The sequence below is a fragment of the Tachysurus fulvidraco genome, chromosome 4 (genome assembly GCF_022655615.1).
Source record: "Tachysurus fulvidraco isolate hzauxx_2018 chromosome 4, HZAU_PFXX_2.0, whole genome shotgun sequence".
Taxonomy (NCBI): Eukaryota; Metazoa; Chordata; class Actinopteri; order Siluriformes; family Bagridae; genus Tachysurus; species Tachysurus fulvidraco.
In genome coordinates this window covers 17,090,281-17,112,565 of record NC_062521.1, presented here as the reverse complement: position 1 = coordinate 17,112,565, position 22,285 = coordinate 17,090,281, and the positions used below count along the sequence as shown (strand labels likewise).

The 22,285-nt window shown below is 38.7% G+C and overlaps 1 protein-coding gene across 15 annotated transcripts in view; it reads right to left on the bottom strand.

Moving 5' to 3' along the window:
* Positions 1-22,285, bottom strand: part of LOC113636257 (regulating synaptic membrane exocytosis protein 1) — a 68,774-nt gene that overhangs the window by 27,975 nt on the left and 18,514 nt on the right. For 12 of the 15 annotated variants that reach the window (XM_027136226.2, XM_047812058.1, XM_047812060.1 and 9 more), the window contains exons 3-8: positions 16,520-16,733; positions 14,720-14,734; positions 6,244-6,545; positions 5,086-5,951; positions 1,912-1,952; positions 830-940 (exon numbers count right to left, since the gene is read on the bottom strand). In XM_027136226.2, coding sequence (XP_026992027.2) covers positions 830-940; positions 1,912-1,952; positions 5,086-5,951; positions 6,244-6,545; positions 14,720-14,734; positions 16,520-16,733 — 1,549 coding nt within the window. Of the gene's footprint in view, positions 1-829; positions 941-1,911; positions 1,953-2,795; positions 2,846-5,085; positions 5,952-6,243; positions 6,546-14,719; positions 14,735-16,519; positions 16,734-22,285 lie in introns of those variants that run through there. The other 3 variants (XM_027136227.2, XM_027136228.2, XM_047812067.1) reach the window with 3 other exon arrangements.

The window sequence follows — 22,285 nt, the reverse complement described above, 5'->3', positions numbered from 1 at the left end:
CTAAGGTAACCCATAACTACCTCTGTTTACAACAGCAATGTGTAGAGTATCATCTCAGAATGCAGAACACATTGAACATCAGCAACAGACCAGAATGGGGTTCTCTTCTGCTAGCCAAGAACAGGATCTTGGTGAGTTCAGTTTGGGTGAGTCTGAGCAAACTGTAGCCTTAGATTCCTGTTTTTGGTTGGCAGTTGTAGTTCATCTGCTTTAAGGTCTGGTGTGAATGGAGGTGTGAATTCTGAGATGCTTTTCTAGTCAGTATGGGTATAAAAAGTGGTTATTTAATGTAGACTTCCACTCTGGCCATTCTCCACTGACCTCTATCATCAACATGGTGCTTCCACCCACTGAACTCCCACACATGTTGTTTTATTTTAATTTTTTATGCCATTTTGTGTATAGTCTAGGCAAAATTGTCTGCAAATCCCTGCAGTTTCTGAAATAGTCAAACAGCATGTCTGCCATGCAATAGTCAAGTCTCCATCTGATGTTTGAAGCTCATTAACTGAAGCTCATGACATATCTGAATTATTTTATGCGCTGCTGCCATGTGATTGCATCAATGTTTACAGGTGTTCCTTAAAGTGTACACTGAGTGTGTATTATACCAGAGGGAGACAGTAGGACAGACTTTCACAAAAATACAGTGAACACTGACATGTAAACCCTTTCACAGCATACTAATTTACATTTAGCACTTAAAAACAGTAACAGTTTGGCTTTAATGTTTAGTCACAATGCTGGGATAAATGTGCGGTTCGTGCTTTTGTGTTTATATGTGTATTAATAATTGTAATTGTTGATGGAGTTGTGTGTGTCTCTTAACCTTTAGCCCCAGCAGTGCTCCAGCCTCTTTGGGCATGGCGGTGCGCTTGCACAGAGTAATTCGACCGATTAAATGATCACCTTCCTTGGAGGGCTGCCACGTAACCGGATGCTGAGAAGAACAAGGCAGTGATTTAATCCTGTCTCAGAGGCAACTCTCTCACAGACACTGCTTTACTGCACTTGGAACAATTAAATTCCATACATAAACTTAGAACAGTATGTTACTCAAAACTCCTCCCCACATGTACAGAGAGAGAGAGAGAGAGAGAGAGAGAGAGAGAGAGAGAGAGAGAGAGAGAGAGAGAGAGAGAGAGAGAGAGAGAGAAGCCTCAAAATTAATAAAGTCTGCATTTACATTTACTGCACCAATAACTATCTTCCTGTCAGGATTTTCACTCACCAAAACATTTATGTCCTGCAACTAACTACAGAATTTTCAATGCAATTTTATAAAACTTATCTTGAATAGAATCAACTGACTTTGCATTCTTTTAGATTATAGCCATCTATTTCACTTTTTGACCCAGTCTACTCACACAAGCTTTTGTCCTATTTGACTACATAGAAATTTGTCAAGATGATGTGAAGCTGCTTTGAGACAATGTCAATTGTAAAAAAGTGCTATACAAATACATTTAAATTGAATGATGTGGAGCTTGTGAGAGTAATCCTATTAGACTGATAAAGCACCCTCCGAAAATACATCCAAAAAAAGAAATAAAACATATCAAAGCCATAAAACATATCCTGTAGGTGGTCCGATATGCAAGGTGATAATCCCCCGTAACACAAGTATGCATATGAGAGAGAGAGAGAGAGAGAGAGAGAGAGAGAGAGAGAGAGAGAGAGAGAGAGAGAGAGAGAGAGAGAGAGAGTAGAGTAGTGCCATATACCAAAGTGGCAGGTAACTAAGTTCCATATTTTACCCACTGTTGTCAGGTTGGCAAACATTTCAAGCTCTGCACTATATAAAGTATGTTCATTGCCATAAAATGTTTTCTCCTGATTAAATTTGTTATCTGCCATCAGCCCTATGTAATCAGTGCCACATGATTAGTCTCATGAGCTGGAAACACTTACATGCCACACAGTGGGATCCAGAGGATAGCGCTCCCAGTCCCCTGCAACACAGTGAAAGATAGGATACAGAGTCAATTGCACAGAGATCAACACAAATACACAGCTTTCCACTGACTGGTGAGCTGCAGCTTTATGCTAGCCAGGATACACACTCTCCAACCCTGCTGTTTACACTCGCAGCACTCTGTTTATAGAAGATTAGGACTCTAGAGTGGCACTCTCTGCCAAGCTGTCACCCTAAAACACGCCCTACTCTGTTCCCCCTGCAGGATGACGATGAGCGTGGGGATTTAATGGATTCTCTGCGCTGGTCAACTTGTTTGAACAGTGTCTAAGAGCTGCATTTAGTGTCTTGACAGTGGAAACGTGATGACATGCAATGATGCTTACAAAGACACACTGACAGTCTCAGGTCTTTCCATGACGTTGGCCTCGTATTTACTCTTGGCATGTTTTATGGAGAGGAACGAATGTGTGTATATATCTCTGAACTGACCATTTTATGCTAAATTTTGCACAAGGGGCATCTTTACTGTCAAATGTGACATGAAGAACAGCGATAATAGGCAATGATAAGTTCATGGTTTAGCTAGAAGAATTAGACAAAATTAAACAAATCAATGTTAAAAAAAGTTTTTTTTATTAAAAAGATATCAGTGCATTAGTTTCTCAGGGTCATTCAGCGTGTACATCTGTGACCAGCTGAACAGCTTTTAATAGTAGTTTCGCAGTGTAGCTATTTGTACAAATGCCATTCATATTTTCTTAAGCTCCTGTAAGACCATCAAGTATTTGTTGCTAACTTGGGCCTCAGATCGGACTAAAAAAGGAACCCACACTGAAGAGGACATGGGTTTGTTTAAAATGTTTGACTAACAACTCACTGTTTCATCCCTCACGTTCCCCAAGCAAGGCTGCATAGCTCTGAATTAAAATCCAAGTTCAGTTGATGTGTATGACCTGAAAGGAAGAAAACGAGCTATGGAAAAGATAAGGTCTATGTGGCTTGCATACAAGTATGTCAGATGCTGGATTCTACACAGAAAGCATCTTTCCTTAAAAAGACTCCTTTTTCTAACCCAGATATGTTATGAAAAGTGCTGTCCTATAAAAGTTTTTTTTTTTTTACATTAAATGTTAATGCCATTAGCTAGACTTCTAAACTCACAGACAAACATGGCACACAAAAGTCAAGTGTGATCATACTGACATTATTATGAGCCGATGTTATATTAGAGCCGATGTTATATTAAAATTAATCTATTTATTTAGTTTTAATTAATAATGGATTAGAAAAATACAATTTGTCATGTAAGTAGTTCTTTAGCTTCATTTCACTGCTGATACATTCCTATGGCACAGATGCCCGCTCATCACCCGCACATCTGCCAGCAGGCAGCATCAGATGAAGATTTACAGCTAGTGCTTCAGTGTCCCAATTACTCACTGCATTGTTACAGAAAAAGACGAAAGCAAAAACACTGATTTGATTCTAAAAATTGATGTGTACATGTATCTATAATAAATCTTGTGCAGTTTCTACAAAAATCTACTATACAGGCATAGCATATACTGTTTATAAAACACCGTTTTAAAACTCCAACCATCAAAATGAAGCAAATGATAAACATCGCCATTTTACATTATAGTACTATGAGTCAAAACAAACTGCTCAGATGTGTTATATATTAATCTTGTAGTCTAGAGGTGCTAAATAAATGCTAAAGGTGAATAAAGACTCATTCAATGTATTTCAGAAACAACACGGACCATATAAATCAAGAGGCGTTCATATAAATAAACATTAATCCAGCTCTCAGTACAACTCTGTTCATATCCTCTGTATGGAACGATCAGACTTCTTACTTACTGTGGAAACGAAATCTCTGAGTCTGATTAAGTCCAGGTACAATGATAACGTGATGACCATGAGTTCACTGTACTGTTCATTCTCTCTCTCTCTCTCTCTCTCTCTCTCACTCTCTCTCTCTCACTTTCTCTCTCTCTCTCTCTCTCTCTCTCTCTCTCTCTCTCTCTCTGTCTGTAGTTTACATTTCATCTCTGGCTTGTGTTAATATACTGACCTTTTATGTCTGTATGCAACCACTTTGTCTGACAAGCAGCACGCTATGACGAGTACACCCTTCCCTGCCCTACAGCTCTTATTAGTTTAGCTCATCCGTCAAATAAATTGTTGACTGTACATTATATATATAAGCAAAGTGATTATCCTGTATCCTTGCTTGGTGAAGAGTAAAATCACGAGCAGTATACAGTTTACAGCTATGGTATTTAATACTCTGACCTTCCTGTCTTGAGTAAGCTACAAGTTAAAATGATTAAATTCCATATTCAATTTATAGATATTGTGTATATATATATATATATATATATATATATATATATATATATATATATATATATATATATATATATATATATATATAACATAAGAATTAGATATTTATTGTGTTAGGTTACACAAAAATAGATCACTGAAGTTTGGGACAACTTCCATTATCCAATCTTTAAATTTCCATTTTGGCCTCTTATTCCTCGTGAGAGTTTTCACACCCACTATCTCCTGGTGTCCTCCCTACTGTTCAACAACTCCTACTCAAAACTGTTCACTCGGGGTCTTGCTGTCTAGTGCAAAGCAGAAGCCGCCCAGAACTCCTGCACAAGCTCTCAAAGTTCTCGATCCAATAAAGTTTCATGATCCTTAGCAAAAAATTGATTTGCAAATGTGTTTTTATTTTTACAATATAAAAAACAATCCAGAAGAGTGTGTCATTATTATTATTATTATTATTATATATATTATATATATTATTAATATATGTATTTTATATATATATATTGTATTATTATGCGTTTCCCTTTCAGAACGTAATATAAATATTCTGTAATTACGCACTTTTTTGGAGAAAACAGTCCTGGTCAAACTTGCTTTCAGAAAATGTTTTAGACACTTACATTTTAGTATTTATTTATTAATTAACTTGTTTGTTTGTTTGTTTGTTTGTTACAGTTTGTTGCACTTTTTTTAAATTAACTGTAAATATTATACTTTTTTAAATAAATCCTAATTATGCTTTTATGAGTTAAAATCTAAAATTCAGATTTAATATATTTTAAACAATAAAGAAACTTGAACTTCTAAGTGCAGCTCACCTCTCTCACTGATGCTCTCGATCTCTCCATCCTCACAGCTAGTGTACTCAGGCGTAGAGCCACCTTCCTCCTCTGAGCTACTGACTGACATTTGCCGCTTGTTCGCTCCACGCTTTGACTTGTAGGGGCGGGGTGGGGGAGGCCTCAGGCATTCTGATTGGTCAGAGCTGAGGGAGTCATTACGCAGCATGCTCTCAGCTTTTTCCCGCTTGGCCTTACGTGCCACACCAGCCGAGCTTGGCTCCAGGTGGCTCGGCTGAAGCTTCCTGTCCCTTTCAGGAGGCTCCCTGAGTTCGGGGGTTCCGGTGGGAGCAGCAGGACCCACACGGAACCCTGGGGCAGGTGGCTGAAAGGCGTGGTTAGGTTTAGGAGTTTGCACCACAGATCCTATTGTGCCCCCCACGGTCCTCTCCCCCATATCTCCTTGCTGCTTGCTCTCCAGAGATGGTTGTCGCTCGTCTGCCCACCTTCGGCCTATTCTGTTATCTGTGACCGCATCCCCAGCTTGCCTCTCGGGCACGCTCGTCTCCGCCTGTCTGAGTCGTGGTGTTTTTGGATGCACACGTTTCTCCTGTTCCGTCGGCTGGGCTTTGAGAGAATGGTGTGGAGGGTTAGCCTCATTTCGCTGTTCCTCTCGAGCTGGCCTCTGCTCACCCTCTGTCCTTCTCAGCTCCCCCACACTTCCCTGCAGGTCAGCACAGCTCCGCTCCTGTGATCTGGCCTTAACCAGCCGGCGCACCTCTCGGCGAGCGTCCCCAGGATCCCATTCCTGTGAAGGCTGCGACTGGACTTTGGCCAGTCCCCTTCGCCTCTCCACTCTCGCCCCAGGCTTGCCGTTCTGGTCTGTGGTTGATGATTGCTTTTTCCTGGTAAAGCAACACATATGGAGGATCAGAGAGATTTTAAATAGAAGAGGGAGGGACATTGTGCTTCACAAAGAGCACATAATAGGATTACTACTCATGAATTATACATATTATTCAGATCAGATGCACAACATGATTCAAATGCATGTATGACAAGGCAACAACCATATTAAAGTAAATAGTACCCTGAGGAAAATTCCCAGAAAATAAACAGTGTATATTATCTTGCACAGAATTTTATTACATTAGAATTTCATTTATTACAGTATTTTTGATTTTACATCACTATAACCTTTCTCGAGGTGGTTCACTGCGGGATCGGGATGAAGGCATGTCGGCCTGTCCAGTGGCAGGGCCTTTGTTTGTGTTGATGGGCAGCTGGTTGTCCTGGGCAGTGGAGGCAGAGGAACCAAGAGGTATCTGAGACCTAGAGCGTACTTTCTTGTCTCCTGCAGGATCTACACATGTGGCTGGCTCGCTCAGCGCTGTTTGCAATTTTGCTGTCTTTGCTTTTGGCCCCTGTTCTGCAAACCATTCTCCTGAATTAGTGAGGATGTCCTGCTGCTTACGGCACTTGTTACATACCCACATCACCTGCAGAGATCAGAGCACTGTTAACACACTGAACTTAAAAAACAAACGTTTCACCTAGATAGCACTGTCTAGACAGAGAGTAGCAGCATAACAAGATCAGGACTCACATTATTAAAAAAGTTAACGTGTTTTAGGACAAACCTGCAGTTTTTGTTAAAGAAACTGGACATACTATATTATATTAAAACACATTTTAATACAGACCAAACACGAAAAAATGAGTTAAATGTCTTTAATGATTTAATTGTCTTCAGTTTTTGCCCAGAATAAAGATATTTAAGGGATATATATATATATTTATTTACAAAAAGACAAACATGGGGATGGTGTATGTACATTTCTATCTATATTGTTCATGCTATTTATTTTGTCTTTATTAACAGCACTGTAAGGATCACGCCTGGACTTTTTACTTGTATGATGTCTTTGTATACTTTTCGTCTTTATGTGTCTGCCCCACTCTAGTCTTAGTTCTTTCCCGCCTCTGCACACGTTTTTGTCCACATCATTGTGTTGTCTCTGCTGTTTCCTGGTCTCTGTCTTGTTTTTTGAGTTTCCAGTGTTTGTCGTTTTTTCTGTGTGTGTGTTTTGCTCAATAAATCGTGTTTTAGCTATTTTCATGATTGGGTCTGGGTTTTTATCACTGAGTACACCCCTTTTTCTGACAAGCACATTCAAGTTTTAAGGCATCTATTCATTCATACATTAATTTTCTATCGCTTATCTGAACTACCTCAGGTCACGGGGAGCCTGTGCCTATCTCAGGCATCATCGGGCATCAAGGCAGGATGCACCCTGGACGAAGTGCCAACCCATCGCAGGGCACACACACACACTCTAAGACATCTATGAACTCTATTATTTTACAACAATTTACATTTACATTTGAACATACTTTATTTGAAGTAGAATTTCAATATACAGTAGTTTTCTTCTGACTTTGATAAATAATAAAAACAAACAAATAGTAATTGGATTGACATACAGTATGGTTTCTTATGTAGGTGAAGCTGTATTGAAATGTGAACCAAATTGATGATTTTTTGCATTCACAATCCAAAGTAGTAATCATTTCTAATAGTAGTATTGCATTTCTAACACTTGTTAGAAATGCAATACTAGAAATGACATATGTTGATGTTTGTCATAAGCCTTTCATAAATCCTCTTAACCTGCATTATAAAAGATGTTTATGAATTAAAAATGTTTATAAATGTTAAAAAAAACTAAAATGGGCGGTCCCTAATGAGCTAAAACTGTGTTGGTAATAAACACATTTACAGCAATAATATCAATAAAACACTAAATACAAGATGTCTGATTTTACAGACTCTTTTTAAAATAGGGACCAAGTTGGCAAGACTGTCAGATGGATTTATATCTGCTCAAAGAGCATGGACATTGTCCATATTCTCTGTGGGGAGACCTGATGAGACTCATGGCAGGCCAGGTCTTGTTTTCCTGGGAATTAACAGATCTCTCCATCTCCCTCCCTCGTATCCACACTCAGTCCCTGTTGATTCCTTCAGGAGAAGGCGACACAAAAAGATCTTGGCACATCCCATATTTTCCCTCTTTTTTTTTCCACTCCTCTCCTCCTCCAGATTGCTTTTGATTAAAGTGTTATGGAGATGGGGAGGGGGCATAAACACGACTATATTTATCCAGGCAGCCATGCAGCCAGCACCATCAGGAGCTGCAAACAATTCCCCAGCTCACTACATAGCTACAGTGGGTAAAGACATTCTCTGTCCCCCACGAGCACAATGCCCAACAACCGTTCTTACATTCGCACACCTACACATACACAAACGCAAGCAGCCTTCTGGTGCTGCTGCCTTGCCAAACCAAACACACTCTGTGGTTATAGCGGGATAACAGAGTGTCCACATATGCCACCTGCTACCAAAACTCCTGTCCTACTTTCTTTTTTCTCACTCTTAGAACACAGAAACTCAGCTCAGGTATACAAGATCAACTTTAACTCTATTAAACCTTGGCTTTCTACAGGAAAACTACTGGAAAGAGTGAAATAGTGTCATCTTACTCTGAAGCCTGGTGTCCTGTAGGCGAAGGGATGTATAGATGATATCAGCATGGTGTGCTAGTGAACTGGAAGCTCAGGACGAAAGAGACAGGCCATCGGCATGGACTGAGGAAAAGCATTATGCCCTGATTGAACAGGCTTGGAGTGGCTCCAAACTAATCTAAAGCAAATCAACAGCAGAATCTCCAGCTGTCAGATACAGACCCAGACCCTTCCTGCACGGATTAAACCAGTAACTTACTAACAGTCCCACACCAAGCATACTGCAGAGCAATATCTGATTGTAAATCTACAGCTTACCGTATAACATCCCATATCGAATTGATCACATTAACATACTACATTGCATGAGCTTTACATTATCATTTAAATTTGATATATGACACGACATTAACTTATTGAAGCAACTAATCCTGGTCTGACACAAGGCCAAAATCATTCTTGTTCTAATCTGGCACACTAGCATGGATATTACTTCAAAGGACTTTAACTAACCTCTAAAGGCAATTTGTTATATGCTTTCAAGCCATCTCAGGGGAGAAAAGACAGCACCATTAGCCATTTCTAGGTGCAAAATCTAGGACGCACTCTACTATGTGTGTGTTTGGGTGTATGTATGTATATGTGTGACGTTGTACTACCCAAAGGGAAATAATGATTAATGTTTGCCCATGTATGTATTTATATTTATATATATATTTATAAAAGGTATTATATGCCCTGATGTTTATGAGTAAAGCTCACTTCCTACACTTTCTATGCAGCCCTTATTAGAACGCATAAAGAAGTAAGCAGAAATCAGAATGCAGCCGTAATTCACTGAGGCTTAAATGCGGCCTATGGCTGGAACATAAATTAGCCAGAATTTCATAATCAAAGCAATAAATCGCAGCAAATGCACAAATGCTGATGACCCACAATAACTTAGTGACAGCTACAGTACAAAGGGTGGAAAATCTCATTCATGATCCAGAAGACAAGTGTAGCAGGGTAAATAAGGCGTACAAGCCTGTAGGATATGCTAGTTGAATTGTAGTGATGGGCAAATGATCGGATTAATTATCGTAAAAGTTTCCTTTAAAAATGTGGAGCTGAATTAAAAAATCTAATTGAGTTTAGTGATATCACGTTAAAAATAAAGAAATAAATAATAATGAAATCAATAATAAAGAAATGTTATTTATAAAACTTTTTTTAATTAAAAGAAATAAATAATAAATAAAATTCTGAAGCAGTACAATAACACTGATATAGAATTAAGGATCTCAAAGAAAAATTTAATCCAGATGACTAACTAATGCATTTTCCAGTTTCAGCATCAGAGGAAAAGTCTTTTTTGATATTTTCAAAAAAACAAAACAATTTTGTCAAAAATACAGAAAATAGATTAGGTAAATATAAGTTTCTAGTGTTTAAGCAGATAAAGAGACAAATATATATTAGTCTCCACTTTATTCATTCACTCTAGTGTGTGAACAGTGGCTTAGTAGTTGTGGAGTTGAATTTTCTTCAACCCATTAGTGAGACATTTTAGAGTACCTAAAACTAATAACAGGGACAGCTAACAGGTAACATCAGATAAAAGGTACAACACACAGGCAACTGACGTCTCTTATATCTTGAAACATATCTCTTTAAAGACATACATATATAAATATAAAACTGGCATGACGCATGTTCTGATAAGAGGGTGGAATCTTCTTGTGTATACATCAGGCAAGAGTTTGACACATGCAGACATGCCCACACACACACACACACACACACGCACACACACACACACACACACACACACACACACACACACACACACACACACACACACACACACACACACCATATTAACACAGGAGATGTGTGTGTATCAGATCCTTCATCTCCTCTCATCAGGGCATCACCCTTTTCTGGTGTTTCAAATAGAATAAAAACAGAAGAATATTAAGAAGAATGGTAACTAAATGATTTCTCAGCGAGTCAAATAAAAAATAATACAAAAAGGTGATTTAGCTGCACTCCGTCCAGGTGTATCCTGCCTTGATGCCCGATGACGCCTGAGATAGGCACAGGCTCCCGTGACCCGAGAGTTCGGATAAGCGGTAGAAAACGAATAAATGAATTAATAATTTTGCTGCCATACAGCTGTAAAGTTCTAAGGTCTGTCATGTGTTTGACCTTTTGTCCCTTGTGACTTCTTTGTAAGCCCTGAGCAATTTACTCTTCCATGGTCAAAAATATCCTTCCACTTTGGTACTGCTCTCTGTTTGTGCTTTTTTTTTTTTTTTAAGACAGTTACATGTGTTTTGCAACACACTGCCTTCATCATTGGGCAAATAGGGAGATCACCAAAAAGCAGTTTTTATGTACAGTAAGATCATTGTCAAAATCACTGCCTCTTTCTTTAAATTAGTGACATGGATTTAAAAATAGAGAGGATGGAATATCAAATAAAAGAAAACTACCTAAAGTACTCTAACATGAGTGGCTATATTCTACACTCTGTTCTTTGGCTTGCCGTATTTGACATCTCTGGCTGCAGTGAGTGATGGAGTCATGCTTCTAAGTTTGTCATATATCACCCAGCTTCTGCAACTCTTTAATATCATTTCATTTCCATTGCTTGTTGAGATGGAGCCAGACGGAGTTGGGCTACGCTATTGGTGTTGTCAAGTGCAGCCAAACAGGTGAGATAAATGGAGTGACTGCAAAATTGTAGAGCGGAAGAAGAGGCTGGACGGAGGGCGCACTCGCCATCTCTGACAGCTTGACATATAGGGGCAGCAGCGGGCAGAGCTGGCTCCATAACTCAGCATGTTATAAATCCTGGATAAGGATGAAAGACTGCCACAAAAGAGATTACTGTCCATTTGCCCTAATGAGCCAGTATATCAGTGCCTGGAGACGCTCGCCCCCTGACTGCCTTCACAAACACTCACTCACTCACTCACCCCTCATATACGGAGCATTTCAATTGTTAAATACCAGATCAATAATATAAATAATTTATCACAGGTCTCTGCTGATGTTACAGAACTCTGACTCTCACTGTTTTCTTACCAAGACATGCATCTTGTACTTGACAAGGCATCTATGGATCAATATCATGATAAGTTTAGACCGGCTTCTTTTCCAAACATTGGATTTGCTCTGAATTAAGCAGATCAATAGACCCTGTGAATAAAGCACACACATGCTTTATACAGTTCCTCAATCAGCCACGCATGAGCGTATGCATTTCATTGTGCTCTTTCATCCCCCTGAGGACCTGGCCTAACAACTAAACAATGACTTCAGTGACCCAAGGCCCCTTACCTGCACTGCTCAGTCTCACCACTAGTCTGTACTGTGTCACATGTTGCTCTTCTACATAGACAAGCACCCTGAAAACCACTCACGTGCAATTCCTTTACTGATATCTGTGTATATCATTCCTCAGATTATAACACTGCAATTAAATACAAAATAAATAAACAAAAAAGAAAGCAAAAAGGAATATCTACCTGTTGATATTGCTATTTTTCTTGCATGTATTTTTTTCTAATAAATATAGATGCACATTTATTTGTACAAATGACGTATTGTCTAATTAAATATCTATATATTTGCATTCTACAAATATAAACCCAAAAATATAGTCTTTGGATGATCTGAGAGACATCAACTTTGTATGTGATTTTGAAGATGATCTCAACTAAAATCTATTAGAGAATAGAATGTGCTGTAAAATATGATTTCTTTATTATTTAACTTTATCGTTCCGTAGACACCATGAGATTACAAAAAATATTGTAATTTTTCAGTTTAAAGTTTAAAACAAATGCAATTGATTGCCTCGTTAAGATGCTTCTACTTGGACCTGGAATAAACATGAATGCAGAAAATCTAGTTCTGAATATATAAATAAAATGTTTTTATACATAATGCAATTACATTTGTTTCTAATTAGTGTGGTTTATAGCATAACAATGCATATCCACAATGCATTAGTGTGGTTTATAGCATAACAATGACATCACCACTGTAAATTAGCATATACACTTACTGACCACTTTATTAGGAACACCTGTACATTCAGACTTTGATCATGGCATGGTTCTTAGTATCAGAATGGCTGCTTTCAGTATTTTAGAAACTCCTGACCTGTTGGGTCAGGAGTACATACGGTACAGTCTCTAGAGTTGATGCACAGAATTGCATGACATACAAAAAAAAAACACTGAGTGAGTGACAATTCTGAGAATGGAAATCCCTTGTTGATGAGAGAGATCAGAGGAGAATGACCAAACTGGCCTGAGTTGACAGGAAGTCTATAGTAACTCAAATAAGCACCCTTAGAACTGTAGTGAACAGAAAAGTCTCACTAAAACACATCAAATCTTGAGATGGCAGAGCTAAAACAGTAGAAGTCCACATCAGACTCCATTCCTGTCTGCCAAGAACAGGAATCTGTGGCTTGAATAAAATCGATAATATAATGCACAGACTCACAGTAACTGGGCAGCTGAAGATTAGAAAAAATAAACTTTTTCCAGTATTCAGCTGTCCAGTATGGGTGAGTCTGTGCAGTTGCATGAACATGCAATTGTACATGCATTTCTAATAAATTAGACAGTGGTTGTACATGAAAAAAGAGTTTTTTCTCTTCGGGACGTACTGTAAGACGTGTCATGAAATTGTGTCAATTGGGCAGATCTTAAACCTTTTTCAAAGTTGTAAAATTTCCATAATGCGATGGTCATGAGTGGACAAGAACAATGAAATCATATTTTTATAGCTAGAAAATTTCTAACTACAGTTTATGAGAATTTGTGTAAAAAAAAACTGAAAAATGGTTGACGTCACCAAAATCACACTTTCTATCTGTTATGTCTCCAGCTCCAGTCCTGTTAGGTAAGCATAGAGAATCCTATGAACTTTAGCCCACTTTCAACTGAATAGAGTTCATATTTCGGTGTTCCAAATAATCCTATAAGATTTCTATGGGACAGTAAAGCCTATGTTTCATTATACATTCAAATAAGTCACACACAAAGTTGGCTCAGTACACACTACTCTATTCTGCTTGGATACGACATACAACGAGTCTGGTAAAACAACTGACTCTCCGGTTTAATGCTTTCAAATGTTAAATTCTATTTGTCCAGGTGTGCAACCTACTGACACTGTAAAATTAGGTGCTGCTATTTGTGAATGCAACACTTTTTTGTCTGGGTAGCTTATTACAAAAACAGCACATATCAGCAGACACTATAAAATGATACTGCCTTTCACAATTATTTTCCCTGCCATGTACTATGTACATGCAGAAGCAGAAACAGACAATCTTCCAGGTCCCAGTCAATGAAATGTCCACGTAACCAGATGCAAACAGAGGGAACAAATCAATACTAATCATTTCACGCGTTGCCCTCAGAGCAAATGAAACATCGTCCTGTGTTTTCCCATGTCATCAATAACCTGCCATCCAAAATACACAGCCGAAATCCAAACCCATCTGACTGACATGTGAAACAGATCTATGAAAAGCAAAGGCCTGAAATAGCAAGTGGAAGCGGATGTACCCAAGGGTGTGAAACTGGACTACTACAAAAAAAAATATAGCAGCACAGAAACAGAACCACTTGCCTGAAGAAGAAAACAGATATTAGCAAGATGGCCGGGGATAATGAGAGTTAAATTGTATTTACAGGGTATTGTCTGCTGTGCTGAAGTGCATGGCAGAATTCAGATTAACTTATGCAATTTCCCAGGAGTGAACACGGTGCACAAATTTTATACTGTACCAAGCCAGAAAAAAACAATAAGCTAGTGCAAAGACATTACATTAACTAAGAGATGGTGGTATTTAGAGAAACACTCCTCAGTTAAATATTAAAAAAAAAAACAACTTTTGTTTGTTTATGTAATTCTTCACATAAAACCCTGTGTGTGTGGATTAGAAACATGTAGAATATTTGTTTATTGTTTAATGTTTATTAATTGGACAATGAACTATTATTATATGAATTAATCCTATATTAATGAACTGTTGAAATAATAGGACAATGAACACTATCATAATAGCAGCGTAACAGCTTTAGAAATGAGTGTACAAATTTCATATAGAGAATATTAAGAAGTGGCTAACCACCTTATCTTCCTTCTTCTCCAGGGTTGCAGACACAGCAAACAAGGAGCAGGGGGAGAAAAGAGTAAAAAGGGAAATAAACATGAGCAGTATAAATGAACATAAAGTATTAATCATAGTAAAAGTTGAAAACTTGACAAGTTAAAAAATACACCAGGATCTAGCTTGTTAAAAGTAAACTACCGAAGAATTTTTTTTCCATCATAAGAACATAAATAATAACTTGGATTAAAACTAAAGAGCTTTTTGACAACCTTTGATTATCGTCTTTACATCGGCAGAAAGTCACTGATTGTCATTCTGAGGGTTTTTCAGAGAAATACATTTAAAGGTATGTTGCCACCGACAACAGACATGCAAGAACATGCAAATTAACAACTGAGAATTTTACAATACATTTTACAAGAAACAATTCCAATGGTAATAAAAGACAGTTCATGGGTGAATAAAGATGGGAATATATGGTTCGGCTTGGTAAATCTCATCTCTTGAATGTTTACTAGTGTTCTAACACTATTGAAATGCGAATGCAAACAGTATTAAAGAGTAATAAACATCACACATCATAATCTGTGTGTACTGTGCTGTGCTGTTCTGTGCTGTGCTGTCGGGCCCTTTTTAAAAAAAATATACACAAGAACCCAAAAACACACATGGTCACACTGCTCTGTTGTTTTATGTTAGAGCTCTAAGCGTCTGCGTCTGCTAACTACCAGTCTGTTGTCTTTTGCAACCCCCAGCATAGGAGCTATTAAGTGCATTTCATTGCTGTTAGCTACTGTTTCCTACTATACAGTCCATCACACTGAGTAGGTGCAGCTCTCTATGTTTAACCTTCAGGCGTCCAGCAACTCCATTATCAAGCCGGGCACTCTCATTAATAGCACATGCCAGGACGACAGAGAGAAACTGTGAATGCTCCTTTTGGCAAAGCTAACCTTCAGGCTGCTCCAATCCATAAGCAGGATGTGTGCTATCATCCCAGATCAAATTAAGGGCTCTTGACTCTATATCACCCACAGACAAGGACAGCTGAGCATATAAAAATCCATCGATACTGTACTAACATGTTCATAAACTACCACTCTACCACTGCAATTATTCTTTTCTAATTTTAAACTAGCTCTGACAAAAACATATCCATTTTTTGACCATTTAGTCAGTGATCTGTGGCTTTATTAATTACATCTAACCCTTCTTGAACAGCCGCAGTTATTGTAAATATATATCCGCTGACCTAATACCATAGTTCAAAGCTGTCTGTTTTGTGACTTCCAACACTGGGCTCATTATGGAAGCACACTAATTAAGGCTATGGATTTAGGTACTGTAGCTTTAGGGAATAAAAAGGTAAGAAGGTAAATATCATGCTCTGGGAGGGAGCCACCATTTCTGGGGTTTCCTCTGCCAGTGGCACCGATTCCCCCTGTAGAGATGACGTGTCAGCCAGGCCTCCCAGCAAGGGCATGTGGTGACCCCCTGGTGGCCAAGGCCCTCATCTCCTCTGACTAATGCCTAATTAACCTTTCCGCCTGGCTCACACTTCTTCCCTCTCCTGTGCTTAAATGTCCCCACATCAGTGGGTAACACACAGATAGTAGATAAACCCTACACAGGTGTAAGAAGAAACAAGCAATCAACACGAGCACAGTGTCTATATGCAGACAGAAAGATGACATGCAATTTGGAGATTAAAAATTTTGGACGGACAGAAAGAGAGATTCAAACAACAGCTGGGAAATAACAAAGAAAGCATTTCAGCTCCAATCAGCAGAAGGACCAGTAGAAACGTAGGACACTCACACTGTTGGAGCGCAGAGAGACCCTTCCTCCACAGCGGGCACAGAACTTGGTCTGGCAGTAGGAACAGAGGTTCCCACAGCCGTCAGCAAACTTGGTCTTGTGGCAAATGCCACAGGTGGGTGCATCATCCTTGTGCTGGCCCTGCTGCCTCTGCTGAGGCTCCTGTGCTATCCGCCGCACCTGCTCCTTATAGCTTGCAAACTGCTGGTGCATACTGAGGAGAGGAGAGGAGAGGAGAGGAGAGGAGAGGAGAGGAGAGGAGAGAAGAGAAGAGAAGAGAAGAGGAGAGGAGAGGAGAGGAATATCGGAGAGAACTCCCTTCTCGCCTCTCCTCATATCGATTCATATCTCCTCTTCTCTCCTCTTCCTCCCTCCTCCCTCTCTCTCCTCTCCCTCCTCTCCTCTCCTCCCCTCCTCTTCTTCTCCCTTCTCTCTTTCTCTTCTCTTCTCTTCTCTCCTCTTCTCTTCTTCCCCCTTCTCTTCTCTTCTCTCCCCCCCTCTCCCCTCCCCCCCCCTTTCTTGAAAAGGCCCAAAACCCCCCCATAATGGATAAGTATGCAGGAAAGAGAGGAGGAGATGCAGATAAGAAGAGACAAGATGAAGAAAAAGAGAAAGAGAAAATAAAGCAAAAAATATGAGAATCCAAAGGGTGAAAATTCAGCAGTTAAATGAAAAAAAAAATACAATTTCCCAGAGAATTTACCAATGCACATTTTGATAAATACTCAGCTCAACTTAATGCTAATAACGAGAGTTAATGCTTCATTATAAAATACTGATGTACTGGATCTGTATTCGTTCATTACAGACGTAGTTAAGCCAAGCACTGAATGAATGGTTTTCCTGGGAAGCAAATTTCTTACTATCTTGATCACGGGAAGCTCTGAGTTAAATACATTCCGGTCAAAGGGATGTGATCCAGTTGTCATGCTGGAAAAAAGCTGCTAATGCCTGTACATTAGTGCTGATGGAGCTGATGAGATGCCAGATTGGTGCTGAGGTTGAAGGAAATGTGAGATTTTAGAGGACAGGCCCGATACAACAATCTCCAGTGAAAAATCAATAGAACATGGTGATGCCACTGAACTGTGTTCCTCACACTGCTGTTCCTTCCTCTTTTCTAACGCGCACACACACACACACACACACACACACACACACACACACACACACACACACACACACACACTTCAAAACACATATTTGACATGACATGAGAATAATACTAGTGTCAATGTAAATCTAAAGAATCTTCAAACCCACTACAAACACCGAGCAATATTGACAATGCTGACAACCAATACACTACTTTTATCAGCAATAGTGCTCTCTCTCAGAATCCAACTTTACTTATGCCGAGTTTGTCTTCATCACGGAATACTCATTATCTTACATAAACCATAAGGAGCTACTAAAAGTACTAAAAGTAATACACAAACGTCTGCCAAGCCGCAGTACTGCCCTAGAGAGAGGATGATATACAGTACTGTATCATTCACCTCAACCCCCACTCTACTCCGCTCCTCCATTAGACCTCACACTGGATTTCCTCCCTGTCCATACCCCCAGACAACATTGCCATCAGGTCAGGGGTCAGGAAAAGGGCAACAAACAGTGAAATCACTTGCTGACTGTCGGCTTAAGTGTTTAAAGACTAGGAACCATGGTGATGAACAAGATATATTTTACTTGTAGTTAACAACAACATTAGAGATTGAGTTACTAAAAAAATGCATTCAAGCAACCACAGTTTTCAAGAGAAAAATACAGTATGGAAAACAAAGAGATAATCATTATGTCTTTCACTAGGAAGGACACATGAAAGCTCTGTGTACTATAGGAAATGATTTTCAGGACCCGAAGCCAGAATTAAGACTGAATAGACAAAACCGGGTTTCCTAAATGAAACTGCAACTTATTGTGTGTACACACAATATCCATTTCCGCATTACACTCAACTCCCTCTGTATTCTGTCTCTCACATTCTTTATTCCCTTTCTGTCTCTATCTCTGTCTGCCCCCTCCCTTTTAACCAAGAATAAAAATATCCCTTTTGTGAAATGCAAATCAGGCCCAGTGTCTACAAGACCTGGCATGCAAATCGCACAGGAATACTGCATTAGCATAGAACTTGGCGTAATTAAGGTATGCAGAAGGTCTAATTAGCTTGGCAAAAAGAAGGAACATGAAGGATAGTCAGCCTGGAGATGAGCGACATTTTTTTCTTTGCTTGACATAACAGTAGGTGATATCTGTGGCGACTAAAGCCCAAGCAACTAAACTAACTGTTTTACATAAAAGGGCACTCTAATATTTACACAGGAACATGTTAGATTTACTTTTTAAAATATTTTAGTCAAAAATAAGATGAATATCCTGAAAGTGTATGTGTGAAATACACCATAAAGCCAAAGGTATGTGAACACCTGACCTTCACAAACATGTGTTTGTAAGTGGTTCTGCCCCAAACTCATGCCACAAAGTTAGAAGCACACAATTGCATAGAATGTCTTTGTGTCCTGTGACATTAAAATTTATTTTCACTGGAACAAAGAGGCCTAAACCTATTTTTAATCCAAATGAAACAGAAGCTACACCTGACTCCACCTGTGTAATCCACCAGTTGTTCTTGGCTTGACTGTAATGAAAACCTGCACCCACACCAGGCCTTTTTGCATAAGATTGGACACCCCTGACCCAACTGCTCTTATAAGCAGTGCTCTACCACTGCGGATGCAAATGCATAAAGAGACTGGAGCACAAGGTATAACCTACATGGCAAAAACATTGCTTATACACTGAAGCGGGCTTAAATTTGACCTACATCCATGAGCATACTGTACATCAGACTCCCTCTGTTCTCAACACAGGTGTAAATTCACCTTTTCTCTTCTACATCCGTTGAGAATACAAGAACAATGGCTAGATCACATGATTTACATCTGATGCTGATGGATTCTATTTCACCATCTATTTCACCATCATTAATATATCCAGACGCATAGAGCACAGCAACCCATTTCATAAAGCCAATTTCTACTCAGTGATTTCCACTTCATGTTGTAGCAGCCAACTAATGATATGTCTTGCCCTGCTTGCAGGAGGTTGACCTATATAACTAAGTGTTCCTCTGGGGTGAATACTTCATCATCTGGAAAAGCAACAGGTCTAACCTCCAGCAAGCCTAGGCTCATCCCACACTGTCTAACAAATCCACTGGGCCAGGCCAATCTAGTTATAGCTGAAGTACTCAAGTGCACTTCCTTCTGCAGTGTTCAGGTCTCCTAGCAATATAGAGAATTTGAACATAAATGATTTCTTCGATAACTGTATTGCTCAGTAAGACATTTGCAATGACCTCTTTCTTTTTTCCCCAAAATAGAAATAACACTTTAGACAGAATGCAATGAAATATGACTAAAATCTTACAAACCTAATTACTGAACTGAACTGAAGAATTGAAACAATTTTCCTTCACCTCCTTCCATGCAGTGCTGTTTCTGTTCATGATCCAATCCAGCCAAATGTTCCCAGGCAGTACTTGTAACTTGCTTAATTGAAACTCTTTCACAAGGGTATTCAGCTAAAATTTCTAAAGGTGCAGTTCTAAAAAATGAACTGCTTCCAAAACCCCAGATAACAGACAACAGTTACCTTTTAACACAGTAATCATTCGTGTACAAAGGCATAGTTGCAGGGAATTCATCAAAGTGCTAAGTGGCATTTAGTAATAAGTAAAAAAAAAAGGTAAAAGGACTTTGACAGTGACATGTTTGAGTGGCTATTGGTTCTGTTCGACTATACTGAACTGGCAACATTTTGTAATTTGCAGCACAGCAACAAGCTAGCCAGAAGACTACAATGTTAGAAACAATCTAGACAGCTAAGGCTTGCTGTAACACTACACTGAAAATCCCACTAAATTAAATGTACTCAACTGACTGAGTAAGTAACTCCGTCAATTTCATTGTGTAATGGGTCTCCCAAAATTTTTAGATTTAAATTCACTTAACTTGATGTTAACACTGTGCACTTAAATAATTAACTTCACTTAACATGGTGTTCATTTGTGTTCAAGTGTACTTAAATACTGTATTTAATTTAACTCAACTGCCCAGCTGATTTGTGTTATTTACTCAAGAAATTAAACTTTTAACATTTTAACAAAACAATTAACAGCATATTGACTGTCTTTGTTGACCAACATTTCACCATTTTAATGAAATTACATTATCAATTAAATTGCAATAATACAACAAATACTGTAATTTCCCCATTTTAATTAAATTACTGTATTAATGAATTGGGGTATAACCACACTGTACAGGCGATAACAATAATAATGTCCCACAAAAAAAAACAGTCTCACAATACTCTCATAGTAAATATGTACTGAACATGTAAATGTGAATGGTAACAATGTGACTCAAAGTCAAAAGGGCAATAAGACCTAACCATTATTCTTAACCAAATTAGCTAGTTCAAAAACTTTAGGTTCGAAGGCAATTTTGAGGACTGATATCAGTACATGTTGTGTGTTACGTGCTATGCTTGTGGGTTCGGTGTTTTGTTCTCTCTCCACTATCTATATTTTCAGATCCCTATCATTGGACATCTCCTGTCAATTTTCATTATCCTGTTACGTCACCCGTCGATCCACCAATCAACCAGGATCAGGATCAGAATTATAATCAGAAACAGAAACAGAAGGAGAAAAAAAAGATGTGGGCTAATTTGTTAGAGGGCTATTGTTGTTCATTCGGTTTTAGTATGTCAGACTGTTCATGTATCCCAATTTATTAGTCACTTTGTGTATGTGACTTGTTAGTCACTTTATGTATGTGACTTGTTAGTCACTTTGTGTATGTGACTTGTAAGTCACTTTGTGTATGTGACTTGTTAGTCACTTTGTGTACAGTATGTGACTTGTTAGTCACTTTGTGTATATGACTTGTTAGTCACTTTATGTATGTGACTTGTTAGTCACTTTGTGTATGTGACTTGTTAGTCACTTTATGTATGTGACTTGTTAGTCACTTTGTGTATGTGACTTGTTAGTCACTTTATGTATGTGACTTGTTAGTTACTTTGTGTATGTGACTTGTTAGTCACTTTGTGTATGTGACTTGTTAGTCACTTTGTGTATGTGACTTGTTAGTCACTTTATGTATGTGACTTGTTAGTCACTTTGTGTATGTGACTTGTTAGTCACTTTATGTATGTGACTTGTTAGTCACTTTGTGTATGTGACTTGTTAGTCACTTTGTGTATGTGACTTGTTAGTTACTTTGTGTATGTGACTTGTTAGTCACTTTGTGTATGTGACTTGTTAGTCACTTTGTGTACAGTATGTGACTTGTTAGTCACTTTGTGTATGTGACTTGTTAGTCACTTTATGTATGTGACTTGTTAGTCACTTTGTGTATGTGACTTGTTAGTCACTTTATGTATGTGACTTGTTAGTCACTTTGTGTATGTGACTTGTTAGTCACTTTGTGTATGTGACTTGTTAGTCACTTTGTGTACAGTATGTGACTTGTTAGTCACTTTGTGTATGTGACTTGTTAGTCACTTTGTGTACATGACTTGTTAGTCACTCGATCTGCATCTGTATGCTTGTGTTTATTCGCTTTGTGGATGTTACTTTGTTTATATTGGGGAAAACTGGACAGGTGAGTACTTCACCTGACATATATTGTGCAACACGTAGGTAAGCTTTTCTGTATTAGACACACTAGGTTAGGCGCGCGTGCCACCCTCTGTACC